At 37.1% G+C, this 22120-nt stretch overlaps 1 protein-coding gene across 7 annotated transcripts in view; it reads left to right on the plus strand.

Annotated features, from left to right (window-relative positions):
* The first annotated feature begins 776 nt into the window (after positions 1–776).
* Positions 777–22120, plus strand: part of ELMOD2 (ELMO domain containing 2) — a 32900-nt gene continuing 11556 nt past the window's right edge. For 3 of the 7 annotated variants that reach the window (XM_082390894.1, XM_082390897.1, XM_082390898.1), the window contains exons 1-6: positions 5550–5721; positions 6095–6242; positions 8501–8529; positions 17102–17199; positions 18797–18926; positions 21363–21496. In XM_082390894.1, the coding sequence (XP_082247020.1) occupies positions 5719–5721; positions 6095–6242; positions 8501–8529; positions 17102–17199; positions 18797–18926; positions 21363–21496 (542 nt within the window). In that variant the 5' untranslated portion in view covers positions 5550–5718. Of the gene's footprint in view, positions 5003–5549; positions 5722–5748; positions 5832–6094; positions 6243–8500; positions 8530–17101; positions 17200–18796; positions 18927–21362; positions 21497–22120 lie in introns of those variants that run through there. The other 4 variants (XM_082390896.1, XM_082390900.1, XM_082390899.1 and 1 more) reach the window with 4 other exon arrangements.

The following is a 22120-nucleotide window of genomic DNA, read 5'->3' on the forward strand; positions in this document are numbered from 1 at the left end:
CTTTATTTTCCAAGCATTGTTTTGCTTACCAATGTGTGTGTGTCCTATTTTTTTATTAATTTTTATTGGAGTATAATTGCTTTACAATGTTGTGTTAGTTCGTGCTGTACAGCATAGTGAATCAGTTATACGTATACAGATATCCCTTCATATATACACTACTATGTATAAAATAGGTAACTAATGGAAACCTACTGTATAGCACAGGGAACTCTACTCAGTGCTCTGTGGTGACCTAAATGGGAAGGAAAGCTAAAAAATAAGCTTTAAATCTTAACTAGATTGATTCAGCTAGTCATATGTGCCATGACAGCTCTCAAATCTCCTGAGTTTCTCCTTCCAAGGTGGGGAATGATCATAATGTAATCAGTATAATGAATTAATTTTGATGGTGATCATGTCTAAGTCCACTCTCACCAAATTGTAGCAGTGAGCTGGAGAGGTCAGACGTCCTTGGAGAAGGACCATAAATATATTACACATTCCTTCTCATGCACAAGCAAACCAATCTCACTCTGAGAGTGAGATCAAGAAGATAGCATAGCTGAAAAGGGAACCCTCCCACACTGTTGGTGGAAATGTTAATTGGTGCAGCCACTATGCAAAACAGTCTGGAAGTTCCTTAAAAAACTAAAAATAGAACTACCATATGATCCAGCAATTCCACTCCTGGACATATATCCAGAAAAGTCGGGAAAAAAAAGTTACATGCACCCCAATGTTCATAGCAGTACTATTTACAATAGCCAACACATGGAAGTAACCTAATTTCCAACGACAGATGAATGGATAAAGAAGATGTAGCACATATAGACAATGGAATATGACTCAGCCATAAAAAAGAAAGAACTAATGCCATCTGCAGCAACATGGATGGACCTAGAGATGATCACACTAAGTGAAGTAAATCAGACAAAGACAAATATCATATGATATCACTTATATGTGGAACCTAAAAAAAAAATACAAATCAACTTAGTTGCAAAACAGAAACAGACTCACAGACATAGAAGACAAATTAATGTTTACCAAAGGGAAAAGGGGAGGGGGAATAAATTAGGAGTCTGGGATTAATAGATACATACCACTATATATAAAATAGATAAACAAGACGGATTTACTGTATAGCCCATGGAACCATATTGAATAATAACCTATAATGGAAAAGACTCTGAAGCTGTACACCTGAAACTAACACCATATTGTAAATCAACTATAGTTAAGTAAATTTAAAAAAAAGAAGAAGGTAGCATAGGTGAATCTATCACAAAAGCAGCTTGTTTAGCTTGTTGAACGTTAGCTTGTTGAACGTCTTAGGCAGTTTCTACAGTGCTTGGCAGAACAGACACTAATTTAAGTCATGGTAACTACCTTGTTCAAATCATGATGGCTAACAGTTATTCCCATGGGTCTTTTCTCCTGGGCCACAGAGGATTAATAGAAAGCATTAGTGGAGATTCTGCTCCCATTGTTTCCTAATGCGAGGTGAGATTTCCTGTGTCCTTCCCCAATCTGACACTGCCTGATATTTACTCCAAAGGAAGGTCTGAGCAATTTTCAGGGCTCCCATTTTGCGTGTCTAATTAAAAATCCATAAAGGGCAGACTTCTCTGTCTCTTAAAAGACATTTGGCTTTAAGCTGGTAGTGACAAGGAACTTCATCACTTCCACTGTAATTACAGATTCAGATAAAAGAAGGCACTGGGTAATTCCTACTTTCTTATTTCTCCAGCTTCAGCTTCTTCATGATTCTGGTGCTGCCTACCATAACATTTTCATTTGCTCCAAACTTCAATTTTCATACCTTAATATTGCCCTTCCATTCCCCTGATGATATTATGGTACATTTTGCATCATCGTTAGATAATCCCCCAGAGGTTTTCCACTGTCCTCTGTCGCTCAACATAAACTATATCATACAATCTTGGACCTCCTAACGGGTCAATTGACGATTTCTTGACCCTCAAGTTAGTTGTCCTTTTCTACCACAACCCTAATGATGAATTTAAATAACTCCCCTGTGCTAAATCCACTTTATTTCCCTATTTCAGCATCCTTAGCCCTAAACTCATCCAGGCTGGGATAATTGGAACAGATCTGATAGATTAACTTAGGTGAGGCCGACACAGGAGCCTGAATAGTTTTCCCTGCTCCCAACTATTGTTTATGTGCCACCAAACCCTCTGTAGGGAATCTGTCAAAATTCTTGCTTCTTTACTCCCCCTCACCCTTTGTTTTTTAAAAACAATCATATAAATAGTTCTACCTGATTCAATGGTTATTTCCTTTGTTCTGGTTAATATCTTCCCACCAGCCCATTAGCTTAATTTTGCATAGCTTAAATTTTCTTTTCATTGGTAAACCCCGTTACTAGTAGCTGTGAGAACAAATTTGCCTTGGCATTCTGTGTATTTCCTTGTCCTTCCATTAAAAAAAATTATATGGGGAATCCATACACGAGGGGTTCCCCCTAAGCACAGTGTCTAACTTAGTTTCAGGAAAGTGCAACACAAATCATCATAAAACCAGTCAGGGTTGCCACTGCCCATAACATTTTTAATGCTTCCGCAGAAGTAATCCATTTCACTGTTAGTGAAAGGAGTATACAGTTTTCCTTCTCAGTATAAACTCGCTGCATTCCAGACTTCACACACTCCAAAAGAGGGCTTGATATTTTACTTGGGTCCTCCATAGATCAAACCCCAAACACTGTAACAAATTGTTGATTAATAGTCATACCAAACAACTCTTTCCATTAAGCAGTTTCTAAAATCAACAGAGCCTTTGTTGTTTAGTCTGAGAATCCAAGAAAAGCAGAGATTCCTCAGTACTACATAAAAATATAACCAAACTCCATTACACCATAGCCTCTTTCTTCCATGTAGGTGTAACTGATAAGGCCTGGTAGAAGCACACAATTTAGTTCAGAGACCTAAGTAGGTCCCACTTTCTCCTTGAAGCCAGAATTCTAATCTTAGGATCTAACCACCATTCAGCCAGCCACAAAGAAGAAAGCCAATAAAATGAGAAAGATAGAAGGCCAGTCTTCCCTGAGGCACAGGACTGGTTTATTGTATCTGCTAGTTATATGCAAATGAATTCGTGGAAGAGAGGAGAGGAAATCATATGCACATGGCATTTTAATAGACAGTGATCCTGCTTCCAGAAAATGCAGTTCAACCAACTTCTCAGGTTCTGACCAAACAGGTGAGCATTCTCCTCTCTTGGAGAAAAACATGGATAGAAGTGGGCCAACAGGCAGCATGGAGACCAGCAGAAGGGTTCCTCTCTGCACCACCACCCCCAGCTCTCAGTGTAGCACATTGAAAAGGTAAAAGGATTTTATAATTGTACTACAGAATTATCTCACTTTCTATTCTATGAAGGTTTTGTGTAATAATAGACACCTGAAATATAGGTTTGTTTCTAGTTCTTAATTTGCCAATTTGGCTGTGTAATTTGCCTTTCTGAATCTTTTTATGTACAACAAAAAATATTCATTGAGATGATCTTTAAGTTCCTTTCAAGATACGAGTCTGTTTTATTATTATAGTATATGTCCAGATTTCATTACCAAGTTAGTTGCTTCTATGGGGCAGGGATGATGGCTTATGCACCCTTCACATGTCTAGCGTTTTACAATTAGCACCTTTTAAAAAAATGTTGGTTGAGGTGTGGAAAGGTGTGTACTGCTTCTTCAGTTTGTGCTAACAAGGGGATGGAGGGGGTATATATATATATTTGCATAGAATGTCCCTGAAGGTACAAACAAGCAACTAACACTAGTTGCTTTCGAGAAACGGGGCTGAGGGATCAGGAGTTGTGCATGAGTGAGTGGAAGTTATTTTTTAGTGTAAATTGTCCTTTGTACTTGTATTTTACTCTCCCCTTGTTCTTTCTCCTCCAGGCATACTGCCCTTCTTGCTATTCCTCCACCTTATGAAGTATGTCTTTGCACTTGCCTTTCTAGTGTCTGGAATACTCTTCCTCCAGATACTCTCACTCCCTTACTTCATTTCGAACACTGGTCAAATGTCACCTTAACACGGAGACTCCCCTGTCTACACTGTATGTAGAAACTCTCCCTCCCTTCCCTAATACCCCTTTAGTACCACTTGACATACTAAATATTTGCATTTATTTAATGTATGACTCCCTCTTAGAACACTGCCTGGTGCATCAACGGCCAATCAACAGATACTTGAATTAATGAATGTACTGTTTGAGGTTGGATTTTTTTAAAAAATCATGTGCATAAGTTACTTTTTCAAGAAAAAACCAGCTAAGGAATAAATGTTCCATGTACTATTAGATGTTTATCATTACAGGACAAAGTCTAAACTTCTCTACTCAACGTACAGGGCTCTCCGTATCTGCCACGTAGTAGCCATGGGCAAGTCATTCAACGTAAATTCTGTTTCCTCATCCATAAAGAGGGACTGTTACTAATTACTTCACAGAATTAAGATTAAATGCAGGTGAAAGCGCTTTTGTAACCTTGGCGGTATGATAGTTACACAAAGCACATCGCTTCTCCCGTGCTTAGAATCTAGGAGTAGTACACCGTTTCAGCTTGCGCAAAAGACCTGAAATTTAAGGCGAGAAAAATCTACGGAGCCGCTCCGCCAAAGACCGATCTTTGGCGCGGGGCGTGCCTCAAGGTAGTGGTTGCCAGGGAAACCGTCGGGCGTCCCTAGAATCCGAGCACGCGCGGCGGGGCAGCCCAGCTTGACATCCTTTCAGAGATAGCGATTGGTGGAGCTCGGGCCAATCGGAGAAGGCGGCGGGGCGGGGCCGGGCAGTGTGCCGGGGAAGGCGTTCCCGCCGCTTCGCTCCCTGGCTTCCGGGTCGCGGTGTGTGCAGGGAGCGTACCGCGAGTAGCGTCGTTTCCGTTGCCGGCAGTTTGCAGTCGGGGAAACCGAGGCAGCTCCTGCTCCTCCTAGTTCTTCCCGTTCCCGTGAGGTGGCTGCTGTTTCTTTTCCTCTCGCCTGGTGCAGCTTGGGTGCGGCTGCGCTGAAGGCGCGCGAGCCCCGCGGTGTCCTACGGAAAGTCCCGCGGGGCTGCCGGGCCGGCGGGGCTTTGTGCGAGCGGTTCCCTCCCACTCGCGGGCAGGGCGCGATCTGGGCTCAGCCAGGCTCCGGGAGGGGGGCTCGGCGGCGCAGCGGCTCCCCGAGGGCTGGGGAGCTCAGGAGCCGTGAGGCTGGCGGTCCCTCCGCTTGGCAGTTCGGCTTCTTTTGTCCTGATGAGCGCGGACCAGATGGATTCATTTTAAAATCACAGTTCAGCCCGTCTCTGTGCACTGATTCTGCACTGACCTGCGGGGATCTCGAATTTGACAGTCCCTCGGGAGATGATCTATCTGTGGGAATGTTTAAGGCAGGAAAGAGATGAGCATTTTTGTTTTTAAGTAACTCCTCCTGACTTTCATTTCCCCGACCCCGCTTCATTTAGGAGCCGAAGATTTTTCTTATGGCATAAAGATTCAGTTTTATCGAGGGTGTAGTCTATTACTCTTCTTAGTATTTCTGCCCTTCACCTGTTGAATGGAAAATCAACAATTAGCCAGGGTGTGATCTACTCCGTGTTCAGTTTGTGTACTTCATTTGTAAGCCATATGTAGTGTTTTTATTTGCTGCCATCACCTAACTGGGGGACAGCTGTAACTGAGATTATCCACAGGGGTTAAGAAGACATTCCTTATACAAACAATTCTGATATATGGTATATTTGATTTAATTGTTGCTTTAGGTGGGGTCCTTTTGTTCTTGAACTGTTGAGCCCTGTTCTCAAAGAATAAGAAATTAAATAGTGAACTGAGAGCTTGAATCTAAGTAAGTAGTTTGATTTTTACAGTTAATTGTTTAAAATGATAAATTAACCATTTGGCCAGCATCATTTAGTTAATCTAAGTGGTATATATTACACCTGGCATTGTTTTCTTAGATGCCTAAACACTACTACAAAATAGACACAATGGAACAACATTATATCTATTAATATAATTTGGGATTTGATGAGTTGGATAAACTAATTTTTTCTCTTTTTCTAAATCCAATTTAAGGCCGTTAAACCTGTCATATATTTCCTTCTCCAGGAAAAAATGTTTATTTCTTTGTGGGAGTTCTTCTATGGGCACTTCTTTCGATTTTGGATGAAATGGCTCTTACGACAGATGACTGGAAAATGTGAATTGCAGCGAATTTTTGATACCTATGTAGGTGCACAAAGGACACACAGGATAGGTAATGTTTTTCGAAAAAGGGTAATTAAAAACGAATAAAAATTTAACTCTGCATGAATATTTTTCTCAGTACCGATAGTGACAATAGCGCTTGCGTATCACGATCAAGTCACTTAATCTCAGTTTCATGATCTTTGAAATCTCACTTTGAATCCTTCCAGCGCTAAAACTGATTCTATAGAAAAAGAAACTATTATTTAATTCTGCATCTGTGCAAAGAATTACCTTCTCTGGCTCCTGAAATTCATCAGTTTTATCTTAGATTATGGTTGCAGCCTACTTTCTAGAGAAAAATCTCTATACTTCTATAAGCCCTTTGAAATTTTCACTTCAGTGAAGGAGATCCATTTTTATATTCAGCATCCTTCAATCTTTTTAAAGTATTTTTTTTTTTAATATTTTATTTATTTATTTATTTATTTATGGCTGTGTTGGGTCTTCGTTTCTGTGTGAGGGCTTTCTCCAGTTGCGGCAAGTGGGGGTCATTCTTCATCGCGGTGCGCGGGCCTCTCACCATCGCGGCCTCTCTTGTTGCGGAGCACAGGCTCCAGACGCGCAGGCTCAGTAGTTGTGGCTCACGGGCTTAGTTGCTCCGCGGCATGTGGGATCCTCCCAGACCAGGGCTCGAACCCGTGTGCCCTGCATTGGCAGGCAGATTCTCAACCACTGCGCCACGAGGGAAGCCCCGCATCCTTCAATCTTTTAATCTCTTATGCAGTTCATGAAAGAATAATAACAGGTATCTAGTGATCCCTAGGAAAGATTATTAGATTAAAAATCTGCACTGTCCCATACTGTAGCCAATAGCCACATGTGGCTATTGAACACTTGAAATATGATTAGTCTGAATTGAATGTGCAGAACTAGAAAATATACTCTGGATTTCAAAGGCTTTATATGAATGTAAAGGTGTCTCATTAATAATTGTTTATATTCATTGTATGTTGAAATGATAATATTTTGGATCTGTTGGGTTAAAATATATTAACATTACTTTTATCTGTTTCTTTTACTCTAATATGGCTACTAGAAAATGTTAAGGTACATATGTGGTTCGCATTTGGGCTTGCATTATATTTCTATTGAACAGTGCTGCTCTAGTACCTTCTAAAATTGATCAGCTTTCAATACTTACTTGAAAATATGGCTTTAAATTAGAACGCAGATGAGTGAGAAATAGGATCGAGGTCATTTCTCTTTGGCCAGAGTGAGGCAGACCAGGGATGGGCTGCAGTTCATGTTCACTGTGTCAGATGGAAAATCATGACTTAACCACAACGTCTTTTGTGTTGAACAAGTGTGCTTCAACCAAGAAATCCACCCCTGTAAGATTTGAGGAGTGGGTGTTGTTAGCCAAGACAACAGGGGAAGAATGGCAGAGTAAGGAGAGAGTGAGCCTCAGGGCAGCTAGATGATGGAAGTTTAATTACTTCCCTAGATTTTTCACAACTTTGTAGCTGACTTAAATTATTGCCTGCTCTTTTGATTTGCCCTTTTGACTGCTCTGAGAAGAGCAAAGTACCTCTTGATAAGAACTCTTAGTAGTATTGATTGGTTTTTTATATTATGGGGGAAGAACATTTCAAGACTTTATTTTGCAGCAAGGACATTTTTCTTGAAGTTTTCAAATTGCTGAGAAAAGGAGACTGTTTACTATTTGCCAGAAAAATTTGTAAATAGACCAGTAAAAAACGTTCTTGTGATTCTTGAAGCAGAAAGCAAGAACGAAAAAGCTGTTTTGCTTTTCGCCTGGTTAGAGAATGGTTGTCCAGATAATCTAAAGTCTTCCTTTTTGCCCCTTTATTGTATGTTTTGTTTGCTAGCTCTTCAAATCTAAACGCTTACTTCATAAGGCTAACACATGAAAAGGTAGTTTAGAGCACTCGCACTGTATTCTTAAGATGAGTCTCACTGTATTCTTAAGATGAGTTTCTGGAACCCAAGCTATTCTGAGGCAGCCGTGGATGAATTTGCAGCAGTTAGTAGACACTTGGGGGTCCGCACAGAAACAGATGATTCTGGGGAAATTAGGTTGGTCTTAACCTCTTTGGCTCTGGTATGTGTATTGGGTTGAGAATTTTGGAATCATACTGTAAGGATAAAATTTTTAAATGTTTGCTATGTTATTCATGTAGAAATTATATCTTCTGGAACTATTAAAGTAATTTATTACTGGCTTGATATTTATACTATTTGTGTGCGGAGTAATTCACAAACAGCATTTAAGTAATAATATTCTTTTTTTTTTTTTCATTTTAGAAAATTCCTTGACATACTCCAAGAATAAGGTAGGATCATATCAAGGTGATAATTCTAGACAACTTAACTTGGAGATACTTTTTCTTTAAAAGAATGCCTCAATTTTAGAGTGAATTATTTTTAATGTCCTACTAGAAGAGTCTTTGCTGTAAAGAGTATTGAGTGAAATTTTCCCACCTTAGAAGAAATATTCTATTTTTTAAAACCTTTTTTCTCTGTGTGTGTGTATGTTTGTGTGCACTACTCGGGTACAAAGAAGGTATTTGAATAATTTTTTCTGTTCTGAGGTTTTGCTTGTTTATTTTACCACAAAACTTGAGAGCTTTTGGGAAAGCAGGGTCTTAGGGGGAAAACTTTCTCATAGACTGTGCCCTTAGGATAGGTTTGGATAGTTATAGAAAATCTGGGTCATGTACATTTTGATCCAAAATAAGTCATACCTCATACTGTTTATTAGTCAGCTGCTGCTGTGTAACAAACTTATAAAATCTCTGGGCATAGGTTTATTATATAAATGCATTATAAGTAAATGCATTATTTATTTCTTGCTCATGTGTCTGTGGACCAACTGGAAAGGCTCTTCTTCAAGCTGGTGCCAAGTTCAGGTCTGTTGCAATTGTCTCATTGTGGGACCTAGGTTGAAAAGGTACCTGGGAAATATTCTTCTCACAGTTGATCGTTGAACGTCCAGTCACAGAGGCGTATTTTAAGTTTTCTTGTGTCATGTCCATTAATATCCTTAAAGTAAGTTACATGGCCAAGCCCAAGTCAAGGGGTGGAAAAATACATTATGCCCACCATGAGGCCATGTTAGGCATGTGGGTATATAATTCAATTACACAGGAGTGAAAAACAGGGACCAATAATATAGTCTACCACATGCTTCCCTATAGTGTTTCGCAATTTTTTTTCTCTATATATAGATTATTTGGTGTGGCAAAGTTAGAGTATGGAACATGTAGACCATTGTTTGAAATCCCGTGGTAGATCACAGCCAGCATTAAACAACAACAACAACAACAAAAGGAATGGAAAAGAAAATAATTAGAAAACAGTGGTCGTATTAAGGTTAAATATGGTTTCATGAAAATTTACTTTTAGTTATCTGTGTGTGCATCTATATCTGTTTTAGATATCCGTATATATGTTTGTAGTTGGTCATGATGTACAATGTGGATCGAGAATATAGGGTCAAAAATTGTTGATTTGCTACTGTCTAGTGATATTGATATGAGTTACTGATTCATGCTGGAAAGAAAATGGGCACTGCTGAATACTGCAAGCATATCTGTTAAGTTTTGGAGAGTGACCTATAAAATAGGTGCTTTACTGATTTAGTTAGTCTTCTATTTATGAGTGGTCAATATGGGAATAACTCATATACGTGAATGAATACCGGGGAGGGGAGAAGAGTCTAGAGTCCTACCCCTTTATTTAGAATCCTATAAAGTGATTAATATTCTTTTTTTTAAATGAGACTGTAGGGATCTAGAAAGTTAACAAGTTGCTTGTTCTAAAAATTTGTTTATACCTATCCACCCGTATCGTTCCATTAATTGAAACTTAGGATGCAATTTCACAGAGTAACAATATCATAAATTGTAGATGAACCTCTGGAGGGGTTCTGGAACTGGGAACTCACTTTCACATCTATCTGTGTAACCATCATTACCAAAATGGATTGTAATGACATTTTTGGTCGTAAAATTTACTAATGGGATTTTATATGTGGTAAAATTACCCCAAACTTAAGTGGGACTGCACACAAGATGATACTTTTTAAGAACTCTAGTGCCTTGGTCAAATCCTTGACCGAAGATTTGAATGGTTGCCATATGTTCAACATTCCACCAGGGTCTTTGGGACATTAAAAAAAAAAAAAAAAAGACTGAAATCTAATGTAATTAAAAACAGGCATTTAGAGATGGAAGAGGTAAATGTGGGCTGAAGTGTTTGGAGGCTTTAAGGTAGTGGTTACAAGTTAAAGAAAATAAAATGTTCATTCTTTTATCTCATTTACTGGCAAAGTTCACTTGAAAAGTAAACATTAAAATTGTATTCTTATGATTTTATTATTTAAAAATATAAGTTGCTAATTGTGTTTTGGAGGGCATACTAAAAAGGAATAGTCAACAAATGGGTAGTTAAATACTTACTGAATTAAATCACAGGAGCTTTGCTTTCTTGCGGTTTTAAATCTAAGGTAAACTTGTCAAGAAGCTAATGGAGGAAGTCTCATCAGTTTAAATATACAATTTATGGTGTGTATTGTGTCTCATTTGTATATTTCATTTACTTTGTAGAGTGAAATTGAATTCTGATTTTGTGATATTTCTATTAACCCGCTCTACTTTTATATTCCTATGAAAAAATCTGAGTTCAGATTCTGATTGTATCACTTTCTAGTTGTTTGTGCAAGTTACTCATTTTCTCATTGTCAAAGGAGGTATTAATATCCACATGGTTGTTTCAGGATTAGAAATATTATTATAATGAAAGCAGCCTAAGAGAATACCCAGTACCTGATAGGTATCACTAATATTATGTTAGTGATGATGGGATTAAACCAACATACACTACAAAATTTTTAGAAGTTTAAAATATGCATGAAAACCTCTTAGTTATTTAAATACTTAACATTACCAATGATTGCTGTGAATAAAAGTGATTTTAATCTATTAAGGCCAGTTCCCTAAAGCAGTGATAGTGTGGTCCTATTGGGTTGTGAATTGTTCTGTAGTGGAAATTCTTTCCTTGATTGTTAAAAATTGAGTCTCATTTGCTTGTATTTTACATTAGGACCAACCACTTATCAATTATATATTAAGGATTACTAAAACTTTGGGATTTATAAATGAAAATGAAAACCTTTTTAGAATTTGAGGAGTCTAGTTCAGTATTCTGCTAAGAGGTCTGGCTGCTATTCAATGTATGGTAATGTTGCAGAGCTCCACTGTACTTATGCATGTATGAGTATTTGAAAAATTTGAAATTTAGGGAAAGAACACTTTGTCAGTCCAATCGTGTTTTTGATTGGCTGTTGTTTGGTTAGAGCTGCTGTCTTAGCTCTTAAATAGTAATGATAACATTATAGCTATTGAATGATAAATTAGTTTTATAGCATCAGTTTACTTGTCTGTGCATTGATGGTATAGTAATGCACATTTGCATATTTTTTGGTCTCTAATTTTCCAAAATTAGACTTTAACTACCTAACCTTTAAGTATATAACCACATAGGCATTGTGGTTCAAAAATGAAACATTCACACTCTGTGGTTACACTAACACAAATGTATATATAATTTCCCCAGATTTGCTTGCATGGTGAAACTCACTGTTGATGTTTGTTGGCTATAAATATAATTTGGCTAGTCATATAATTTGTAACTTACCATCAAGGTAGGTGTAATAAAAAAGACTAGATTACTTTTATGTTTATTGAATGTTATTCTGTAATAAAATATGCATAAGCATATATTATTTTCTTACAAAATATATGATAAGTGATTTGTATATGTTGCTTTCTTGTTTATTATCACCTACTTTTTCTTTAGCTCTAAAGTAAACATCATTGGGAGAAGGGTCTTTGGATACTTACATAGTTTTAGGTTAAAAGAGAAAGTTTTAGAATTGCTGACCTAAGAAATTCTTTAAGTCCTGTATATTCCAGTATTGAATATACCTTCATGAGCTCCATGAGAACTTAGACAATGTTGGGATACATGAGAACTTAGAAAATGTAATGGGTTATATTTCTCCTCCATCCAGCTGTTATTTTGTTTTTGATTAGGAACCAAAGATCTACCAAAAGGTTAGAGAATAAGCCAGAGATTGACAGATGGATAAAAAAGCAAGACCCAACTAACTAAATGTTATTTCAAGAAGCATACTCTAAACATAAAGTCACAAACAAATAGAAAGTAAAAGCATATACCGTGCAAACAATAAGCATAACAAAGCTTTTGTGGCTTTCTTGTAGAAAATATAAACCTGGAGTGTTACTGGAGACTAAATCTTTTTTTTTTTTTTGGTAATGATAAAATGGCTAATTTATCAAGAAAACATAACAGTATTAAATGTGTATACACTTATTAACAAAGCTGCCAAATACTTGAAGCCAAAATAGACACAGCTAGACAGAGAAATATATGAACCCACAATTGTAGCTGGAAACTTTACTGCATTCTCTCAATAAATGATAGTACAACAAGAAAAAAAAAAAATCAGAAGGCTCTATACAATTTGAACAATACGATTAACAATCTTGACCTAATTGACATTTATAGAGTGCTACACCCAACAAATGCAAAATACATATTCCCAAGTACACATGGAACAGTCATATAGATATATCATATACTGGTTTCTTTTAAGTCTCAGTAAGTTTCGGAGGACTGAATGCATACAGAGTATGTTTTCTGTCTCCAACAGCATTAAGTTAGAAATAAGAGGACTTCCCTGGTGGTGCAGTGGTTAAGAATCCGCCCGCCAATGCAGGAGACACAGGTTCGGTCTCTGGTCCGGGAAGATCTCACATGCCACGGAGCAGCTAAGCCCGTGTGCCACAACTACTGAGCCTGCGCTCTAGAGCCCGCGAGCCACAACTACTGAGCCCACGTGCCACAGCTACTGGAGCCCACGTGCCACAACTACTGAATCCCACGCGCCTAGAGTCTGTGCTCTGCAACAAGAGAAGCCACTGCAATGAGAAGCCCATGCACCACAACGAAGAGTAGCCCCCACTTTCCGCAACTAGAGAAAGCCTGCACACAGCAACGAAGACCCAATGCAGCCAAAAAAATAAATAAATAAAATAAATTAATTTTTAAAAAAAGAAATAAGAAAAATATAACATCTAGAAAATCCCCAAATATCTGGAAATTAAGAATCTGAGTAACCCATGGATCACAGAAGTACTCGCAAGGGAAATTTAAAAAGAGAATTGAAGTGAATGGTAATGAAAACACAACATATCAGAATTTGTGGAGTACACCCAAAGCAGTTTTTAAAGGCCTGAAATCAGTGAGCTATGCTTATACCTTAAGAAACTAGAAGAGAGAAAATTAAACCCAAAGTAAATAAAAGAAAGGATATAATGAAAATAAGAAAAAATTAGCAAAATAGCAAACAGATAAAAATAGGAAATATCACCAAGCTCAAAAGTTGATTCTTTGAAAAAATTAGTAATATTAATAGCCCTCTAAGAACGCTGATCAAGAAAGAGAGAAAATCCAAATTGCCCATATCAGGAATGATAGAGGGGGCATCACCACAGCCTGTAGTCACTAAAGTATAAGGAGGTGCTATGGACAACTTGATGCCAATGAAGTCTATAGCTTAGATGAAAGAGACAAAGTGCTTGAAAAACACAGTTTAGCAAAACTAACACAAAGAAATAAAACAATTGAAATAGCCATATACCTAATAAATGGAATCTGTAATTTAAACATTTTGCACAAAAAAATCTTCCAATATTAGCTTCACTAGCAAACTCTTATCAAACATTTAAGAAGAAAAAATAATACTGCTATTACATAAGCTCCTAGAAAATTGAGTAGAAAGAAACATATTTTATGAGGCCAGTATAATCCTGATATTAAAACCAGACAAGGACACTGTAATAAATGAAAATTACAAATCAATATCCTTCCTGAATATAGATACAAAAATTCTTCATTAGCAAATTGATCCCAGTAATATATAAAAAAAAAATATGCCATGACTACATTTTCAAAATCAATGAGTGTAACTTACCGCATTAACAAAGTAAATTAGAAAAATAAGATCATTTGAGTAGATACTGAAAAACTGTTTTGGCAGAACTCAATACCCATGGTCAAAAACACTCAACTAACTAGGAGTAAAAGGAACTTCCTCCTCCTATTAAAGGCCATCTATGAAAACCCTGTAGCTAGCATGATAGGTATACAACACTGAAATATTGAACGCTCTCCACACTCAGTTGGGAACAAGGCGAGGATGTTTACTCTCCTTTTATTCGGCATTGTGCTAGAGGTCCTAGGCAGTGTAGTAAGGGAAGGAAAAGAAATCTAAGACATAATGATTGAAAAGAAAGAAATAAACGGTCTTTGTTAACAGATGACATAGTTTGTGAGTATAGAAAATCCTAAGAAATCTATAAAAATTACCGGCATTATTGATAAATGAATTTAGCAATGTCGTAGGACACAGTATGTCCCCGTATGTTAAGAGCAAACTTTTGGAAAACAAAAAAAGAACAGTGCCACTTACAGTAGCATCCAGAAAAGTAAAATACTCAGGGATAAATGTAACGAAAGCTATGCGAGACGTCTGCATTACAACTCCTTTTCCTGAGAAAACTTAAAATGGAAAGATACACTGTGTTCATCACTTGGGAGAGTCAGTCTTCTTAAGATGCTGATCCCCACAGCGACCTGTGAATTCAGTGCAATTCCAGTCAAAATCCCAGCAAGCTGTTTTTGAAGGGAGTGGCAAGCTCATTTAAAGTTTATACAGAATTTTAAGGAAACTAGTATAGCCCAAATAATCTTCTAAAAGGACAAAGTTAGAAGATTATACTGACTTCAAGACTTTCTAGGCAAACAGATAAATATAACAGATGAGAGAACAGAAATAGACCATATATAATTTTTAACAAGGATGCTAAAGCAATTCAGTGAGGACAGGCAAGTATTGGAAAACCAATAAATAGTGCTGGAACAACTGGATATCCAAATTGGGGGAGGGGAGGCTCCTATCTCCCTCTACACGTGAAAATTAATTTGATATGGACTTTAGACCTATGTTTAAACCAAAACTTTAAGGCTTCTCAAAGATAGCATAGGAGAATATACATCTACCATGGGTTAAGCAAAAATGTCTTTTAGAGAAGACACAGCGTTACCATTTAAATAAAAAATAAAAAAATTAGGCTGCATCAAAATAAAAACTACTTATCAGAGACACCTTTAAGAAATGAATTGGCAAGACAAAATATTTGCAGCACATATATCTGATTAGGGACTTATATCTTGCAAAGAACTTTTATAACTCAGTAATAAAAAGACAACACAATTTTTAAAAGGACAAGAGCCTCGGATAGTCACTTCACAAAGACAAAAAATATTCATAGTAGTCTAAAATTGGAAGCAATGCAAATACCCATCACCGGGAGAATGAGTAAGCAAATTGAGGTGTATTCATACAATGGAATACTACTCAACAATTGGAAGGAACAAATTACTGATGAAAGCAAGAATGTGGATGAATTCTAGAAACGTTATGTTGAGCAAAAGAAGGCAGACACAGAAGAGTACATACTTTATGATTCCATTTATATGCACACCACAAAGTTATGGTGATAGAAAGCAGAACAGTGGGTGCTTGTTGGGGGAGGGATTGATTGGGAAGGGGCATGAGGGAACTTTCTGCAGTAATGGAAATGTTCTATATTTTGATAAGGATGTGGATTATTTGGGTATGTGCATTTGTCAAAACTGGTCAAACTGAATATGTAACATCCATTCCTTTCATTGTATTTAAATTAACCTCAATTTAAAGAAAAGTAATGGAATAGCTGTACATGACTTTTACTGAAACAGTTGCCTTTCTTAAGGTTTTCATCTGTCAGATATCTCCGTTCGATAATTATATGTCTGTTATCTCTTCTATACAGGATATGAAAAAATGAGTTAGATACAGTCTCTGTCCTCAGAGAATTTTCCACTTAATATATAAAAATAACTATACTATAGAAAATGATAAGAGTCACAGAAAGGTTACAGGTACATTATTATGCAGATTCCAAGAGAGGAGAGGTTACTTCCACTTGAATAGAATCAGGGAAAGCTTCCTGGATCTGGTATGTGAGCTAGCTTAGCAATGGGAAGAATTGATATGTCTAGAGATTGGGAAAAGGGTCATTCCAGAAGAAAGGCCCAGGATATGCAGAAGCATAAGTCCAAGTATGATTAGATTATTTTGTCTGGAGTATAGGGAATATCAGATGGAATTTTGATAGTAGCTTAAAGAGGGATAAGAGTTAAAGAAACCTTTTAAGGGTAAAGAAGGCCTGAACTTGCTTATTTCTTGAGAGGAAGGATCCAGTGGACATTTATAAAACATATTATTTAAGAAATCTGTTTTATATGCGTAGAAAAAAAGACTGGAAAGATATCTGCTCATCTGTTACCAGTGGCTATCTCTGGTGGTAGGATTGACAAGATTATTTGACTTTTCTTCTTTTTGCTCTTCTGCATTTAAAATTTAAATTTTTTTCCTTCTGTATTAAAATTTTTGTACATGTATTTTTATTATGTAATTTTAGAATTTTATAAAAAGTATTTGCTTCATAAGCATACTATGGTGGGAGCTTATTTGCTAAGAACTCATTGGCTTAGAACCTCTTGATTCTCAGTTAAGGAAGACTTCATCTAATACGTCATGCTGCTTCTCTTCTATTTTATGTATGTATGATTTTAGCCCTACTGAAAATTTGAAACAAATTCGGTTTCATTTGGTTTTGCATTTTAATACACGCGTTATGAAGTTGACTAAATACCTCAAAACATACTGTTCTTTTTCAGCAATAGTCATTCAGCTTTGTTTCACACAAATAGGTCTTACAGAAAGCGACACTTGTTGTTCAGAGTGAAGTGGACAGATGTGTAGTAGATATAATGAAGGAAAAGAATATTAACCCTGAGAAGGATGCCAGGTACGTGTTCTTACGGTGTTCTCATTTATCGTATGCTTACATCCTGTGAGGCTGGAGACCTCACACAGTTGTGAAACGTTAGAGCTGAAGGGTTTGTGGAGATCATCTAATTCAGCCCTTTCACTTCACTAGATGAGGAAGTGAGGTCCAGAGAGGTGAGTGATGGAAGCAGGACTAAAACCTATATCTCTGGGTTCCCAGTCCAGTACTATTGCCAGTTTATCATCTGCCTTCTCGAAGGTAACTTACCATTACTTTCCCAAGCTTAAATAATGACTCCTGTGTCCTTCTTGTCCTTCAAAATTCAGTTCCTCTGTCCTCCTCCAGGAAGGTCCTCTATCATACATTTAACCCATTGTACTGTAGTCATTGATTCGCTCTTGTTCTTCCCCAAATAAATTCTGAGTTCCATAAGAGGACTTGACTTATTACATTTCTGTGTTCCCAGCACAAGTATATTGAGATAGTAAATATTTAGCAATCTTTTCTGCGTTTGGTATTTTCTTTGTAAATATTGAGGAAGGAGTAATTTATTTGGGCTGAAACAGGGGAGGGTACAGGAGAGAAGTGTGACGATAATTCCACAAAAGAGGTGACGTTTGAGCTGGACCTTGTTGAATGGGTAGGGGAGGACATTCCGTGCAGAGGAAGGTGCCAACAAGACACAGAGTCCTTGAGTATCTGGGAATGACAGGGAGTCCTTTGTAGCCGGAGCGTTGAATAGGCACAGAGCAGAGGTTGGAGAAGTGAGTGGAGTGCAAGATCAGAGATATATTGCAAGGAGGCTCGCATGCCACACTGAGAGATTTAGATGTTGTCCTCTGATTCTTTTTTATTTTAAGCAAACAAGCTACATTATCAGGTATGTATTTTAGGAAGATGAAGGGTAAATTTGAAGAAGTGGGAGGCTGGTAGAAGGAATAAAGACAGAACAGTCAGGAAACTGAGTCATTCAGGCAAGAGATGATGAAGCCATAAATACACCAGGGTAAATGGATATATATGATGAGGGCTTTGAGGGACATTTCAGAGCTAGAACGGATAAGGGCTCAGGGACCTTTTGATGTATTGTTGATGGAGAGGAAGGTCAGAACTCGGAGTGTTCTAGCTTGGGGAACTAGTGCTTAGTGATTCCATTAATGGATTTAGAGTTGAGAAAGAGCATGCTTCTTCAGGGAAGATAAGCTGTTGTGTTTGGAAGAACTGGGAGAACCTGTCATGGCATTGTGTGTTGCTATATCCTTGGAAAATTAGGTCTGCTGGTAGTGTCTCATAATAAAGATTTGGGAACACATGAGATTGCCCAGAGAAAACATGAAAAGTAGTGAACGAATCAAGGATTTAACAAAGTTTGCAGTTTTGGAAGTTTGCCTTTCCTAGGTGTCTTGCCCTCTGTGTAGGCCCTGTTCTATCACATCTTGCATGATACTTTGTATAATGTTTTGTGTTTACAGAGGCTCTTGATGCTTATTGTATTAAACCAAAAGCTAGGGAATGCTTTCTAAATAGACATATGAACCACAAGCTATGGAAGGCATTACTTTATTGTAATAAGAAGGTATGATTTTTTTAAAATAATAACTTTTATCATTTTCAGTTTTAAAATCTGTATGAAGGCATGCTTACTACAGATATCTGGTTATAAACAGCTCTATTTGGATGTAGAAAGTGTGAGAAAAAAACCATATGATTCTGATAACCTGCAACATGAAAAGCTGCTTCTCAAGGTAAGTTTTGGTGTTCTGTATTTGGAGTTACACTGGAAAATAAATCAGGCTTGAGCTAGTAAGGCCTGTGTGGAGAATCTGGAGGCTTACACAGCCATCTGATTTCTTTGCCTCTCAGAGAATTTTATTATATTGGTGAAAGATTTTTAGTTAACTATTTTTATAATTTCCTGATAAGCATCAATGAGATAGAGTCAAATTTTATTTTAATGCTTTTAATTCTGAAATAAATTATAAACTTATAAAGGGAGATCTTTTCAATGGAGAAGTATGAGTCCACAAGCTTCAGATTTTTTCCCCCTACTTTTTATATAAATCCTCACATAAATTAGGCATTTTTTCAGCTCACTCTTGAATTATGAACATAGATGTCCCTTTTCAGATTATTATGTCAGATCTTTTGGGATTTATGAAATGTGCCAAATATTGCCACAATAGATTTAAAAATTAAGAGAGTAAAGAAATTTACTTAGAACCTTCCTATTTCTTATTTCTGAAGTAAAAATGCATGAGGCCAGTGAGATGCTGAAATTTGAGAATATCAGGCCTGGAGTAAGCTTTCCAGATCATCCGATCTAGTACCTTTATTGTAGGGATGAGGTTAGTTCTAAGGCCTAGAGGAGATGAAGTCATTTGCTTTAGAAAGGTCAGTTCTGAAATAGAGCTGAATCAGCTTGCCCATCCACCTCACCTATTCTAATTATATTTTTAAATGGTTTATAGTTAGGGAAAATAGCACATGGCACCTGGTGGTAGGAGTTTGTTATAAACTAAAAGTGCTGTGGAAAGAAACAAACATTGAGAGGATTCAAGTAACAGTAAGAGACAAGTTTAAAAACAACAGAACTTGTTTTCAGGAGGAGATAAATATACACTTCACCTAATTTTAAAATTAAAAATAAAACTTGATTTTGTCAGTGAGGATAATAAAACTACTCAAAGGACTGTTGCCGCGGTTTTTATGAGTTTTTATGTTTCAAGTGCTAGCGTAGTGCCTGGCACTCACTAAGGCTTGAGCTCTTTATAGCCTCCTCCTCCTCATTATTCCCTTAACTTCAGACCCTCTCTACACAATACCTTCCCTTTAGAGAAGGGGTGAGACCCAAGTCCTAGCATTTGAGTCAAGGGAATTTTCATCTTGGTGATTCATCATGAAACTCATTCAGAGGTGGAGAGCCAGTTGCTGGCAGTGAATCGCCCAGCCTCACGCATGCTCAGCAGGGTAAGGGGCTAAGGAGATCTGTGTTTCTTTAAGTACAGTCCAAGAGCCACCTTCACTAAAGTTAACCGGTGTTTAACATTCAGAATCCAAGCTTCCACCTTTGCCTACGAAATCAGAATCTTCAGGGGTGGAACCCCGAAATTTGACATTTATGCACGCTGAATTTTGAGTTTTAGTGGTCTTACCTTGTCTCTCACCACATCACTGAGGCCTCGTCCTTGGCATAATCAAACCCTTGCTGAGCTCATGGAGAGACGCTAAGGTGAGCAGGTGCATGTGTGAGTAATGAGAGAAGGGACCAGATAAAACCCAGTGTGATGATTGGATTAGCTTCAGGGCCAGAGTGCTGACCCTGTCTTACAGTAAGGTCGCAAAGTCTTCACATTTCATTTGAGGTGACAGGATACTCCTTTCATTAGGAGTCCTTTACTCAGCAGTGCCTGAAATGGTAGTGAAATGGGAAAAAAAAAAATGCAAGTATTTCTGTTTTGCAAATTTTCACAAACTTTCTTATCAACTTTTGTAAGTCTCTTTTGTCTGATGACTTGTGGTGGTGAATTTAGAAAATGACTGATTACATTTTTTAAACTTTATTTTGCACTAATTGGTTTGTTGCTATCCAATATTTGATAGCTGTTCTTAAATCCTCAGTCTTAAGGAATATATTTACTTACAACCAAGTCATATTCTTTTTCTTTTAAAACTATGAAAATTTGTAAAATAATGATCATACAGGTTTTAATACTATCAGTGTTATTTCTCCATGATCCCCTCCCTATCTCAGACTTATTTTCCTTCTGATTAAGGATAATCACCCGCCATTAGAATAGAGCCTACTTAAGTATATAGTGTTTGAGGCAACGGCCAAGTGCCTGGCACTGTGTTCTTCTCAAGGAAGCAGTTTACTAATTCTGGTATATATGTATTACTTAGTAAGTAAAGACATCTCATTGTTTTCGATTTCTGTGTATTTGTTACCTTTTCAAAGTCTACTGTTCTTTGTATCAGTCTTTTAAATTGGAATAAGTATGCTACATTTTTTAGGCTAATTGAAAAGTTCTCTAAATATAGTCTTTGTTGAGCCTATGATTTGTCTACAAAAGTTGTTTAATTAAAAGCATTCGACTTACCAGTATATCAGCTATGAGAAGGAAAATGTCTTGGTAAATTAAGAGCATCACTATTATTTGTAATATGGAAGCATGTTTGTACAGCTTTGGAATCTTCTAATGCCCACGAAAAAACTGAAGGCTAGAATCTCCAAGCAGTGGGCTGACATTGGTTTCCAGGGTGATGATCCCAAAACAGACTTCAGAGGCATGGGAATACTTGGATTAATCAATCTTGTGTAAGTGAAAATAAACTTTCTTTAATTCTCTAAATGAAATTACATGTAATCTCTAATCTTGTTAAATTTTAGTAAGAATCAATCTAGTTTTATACTATCTCTGAATTTTAATAACTGCTGTGCTAAAGGTATTTACTAATGTGCTGGCAACAATATGAATACATAAGCCATATACTATGTGTGTGTGTGCGCACGCGTGCGTGTGTGTGATTTCTTTACTTACCAATACTTGCCTCTTTCTTTCTCTTCCTGACTGCCTTTCTGCTACCTTTTAAGGAATTGTGTGTACTCTTTTCTTACTCTCTTTATCCTCTTGCCTCTTCTCTCTTGGCTCTCTGACTTCATTTTAGGAGGTATAACCAGATAAGATAATAATAAAGCCTCTTCACACTTCTTTGCCATCTGTGACAAGTAATTTAAATGCCTGGCTTTTCAGAGCCTATATGAACTGTCTCTTGTTTTTCTTCTTTAATATTTATGCTTGGGCACATGTATGAAATCTCAAAATATGTAACTAAAATCAGAATTGATAGCCAAAACTATTTTAGAAAGTAAACTGGAAGATTAATATGGATATGAATATGCAAATGAAGATAGTCTAGTGTTTGGGTCTGTCCTTGAATT

The sequence above is a fragment of the Balaenoptera borealis genome (genome assembly GCF_965194805.1).
Source record: "Balaenoptera borealis genome assembly, chromosome: 4".
NCBI classification, from domain to species: Eukaryota; Metazoa; Chordata; class Mammalia; order Artiodactyla; family Balaenopteridae; genus Balaenoptera; species Balaenoptera borealis.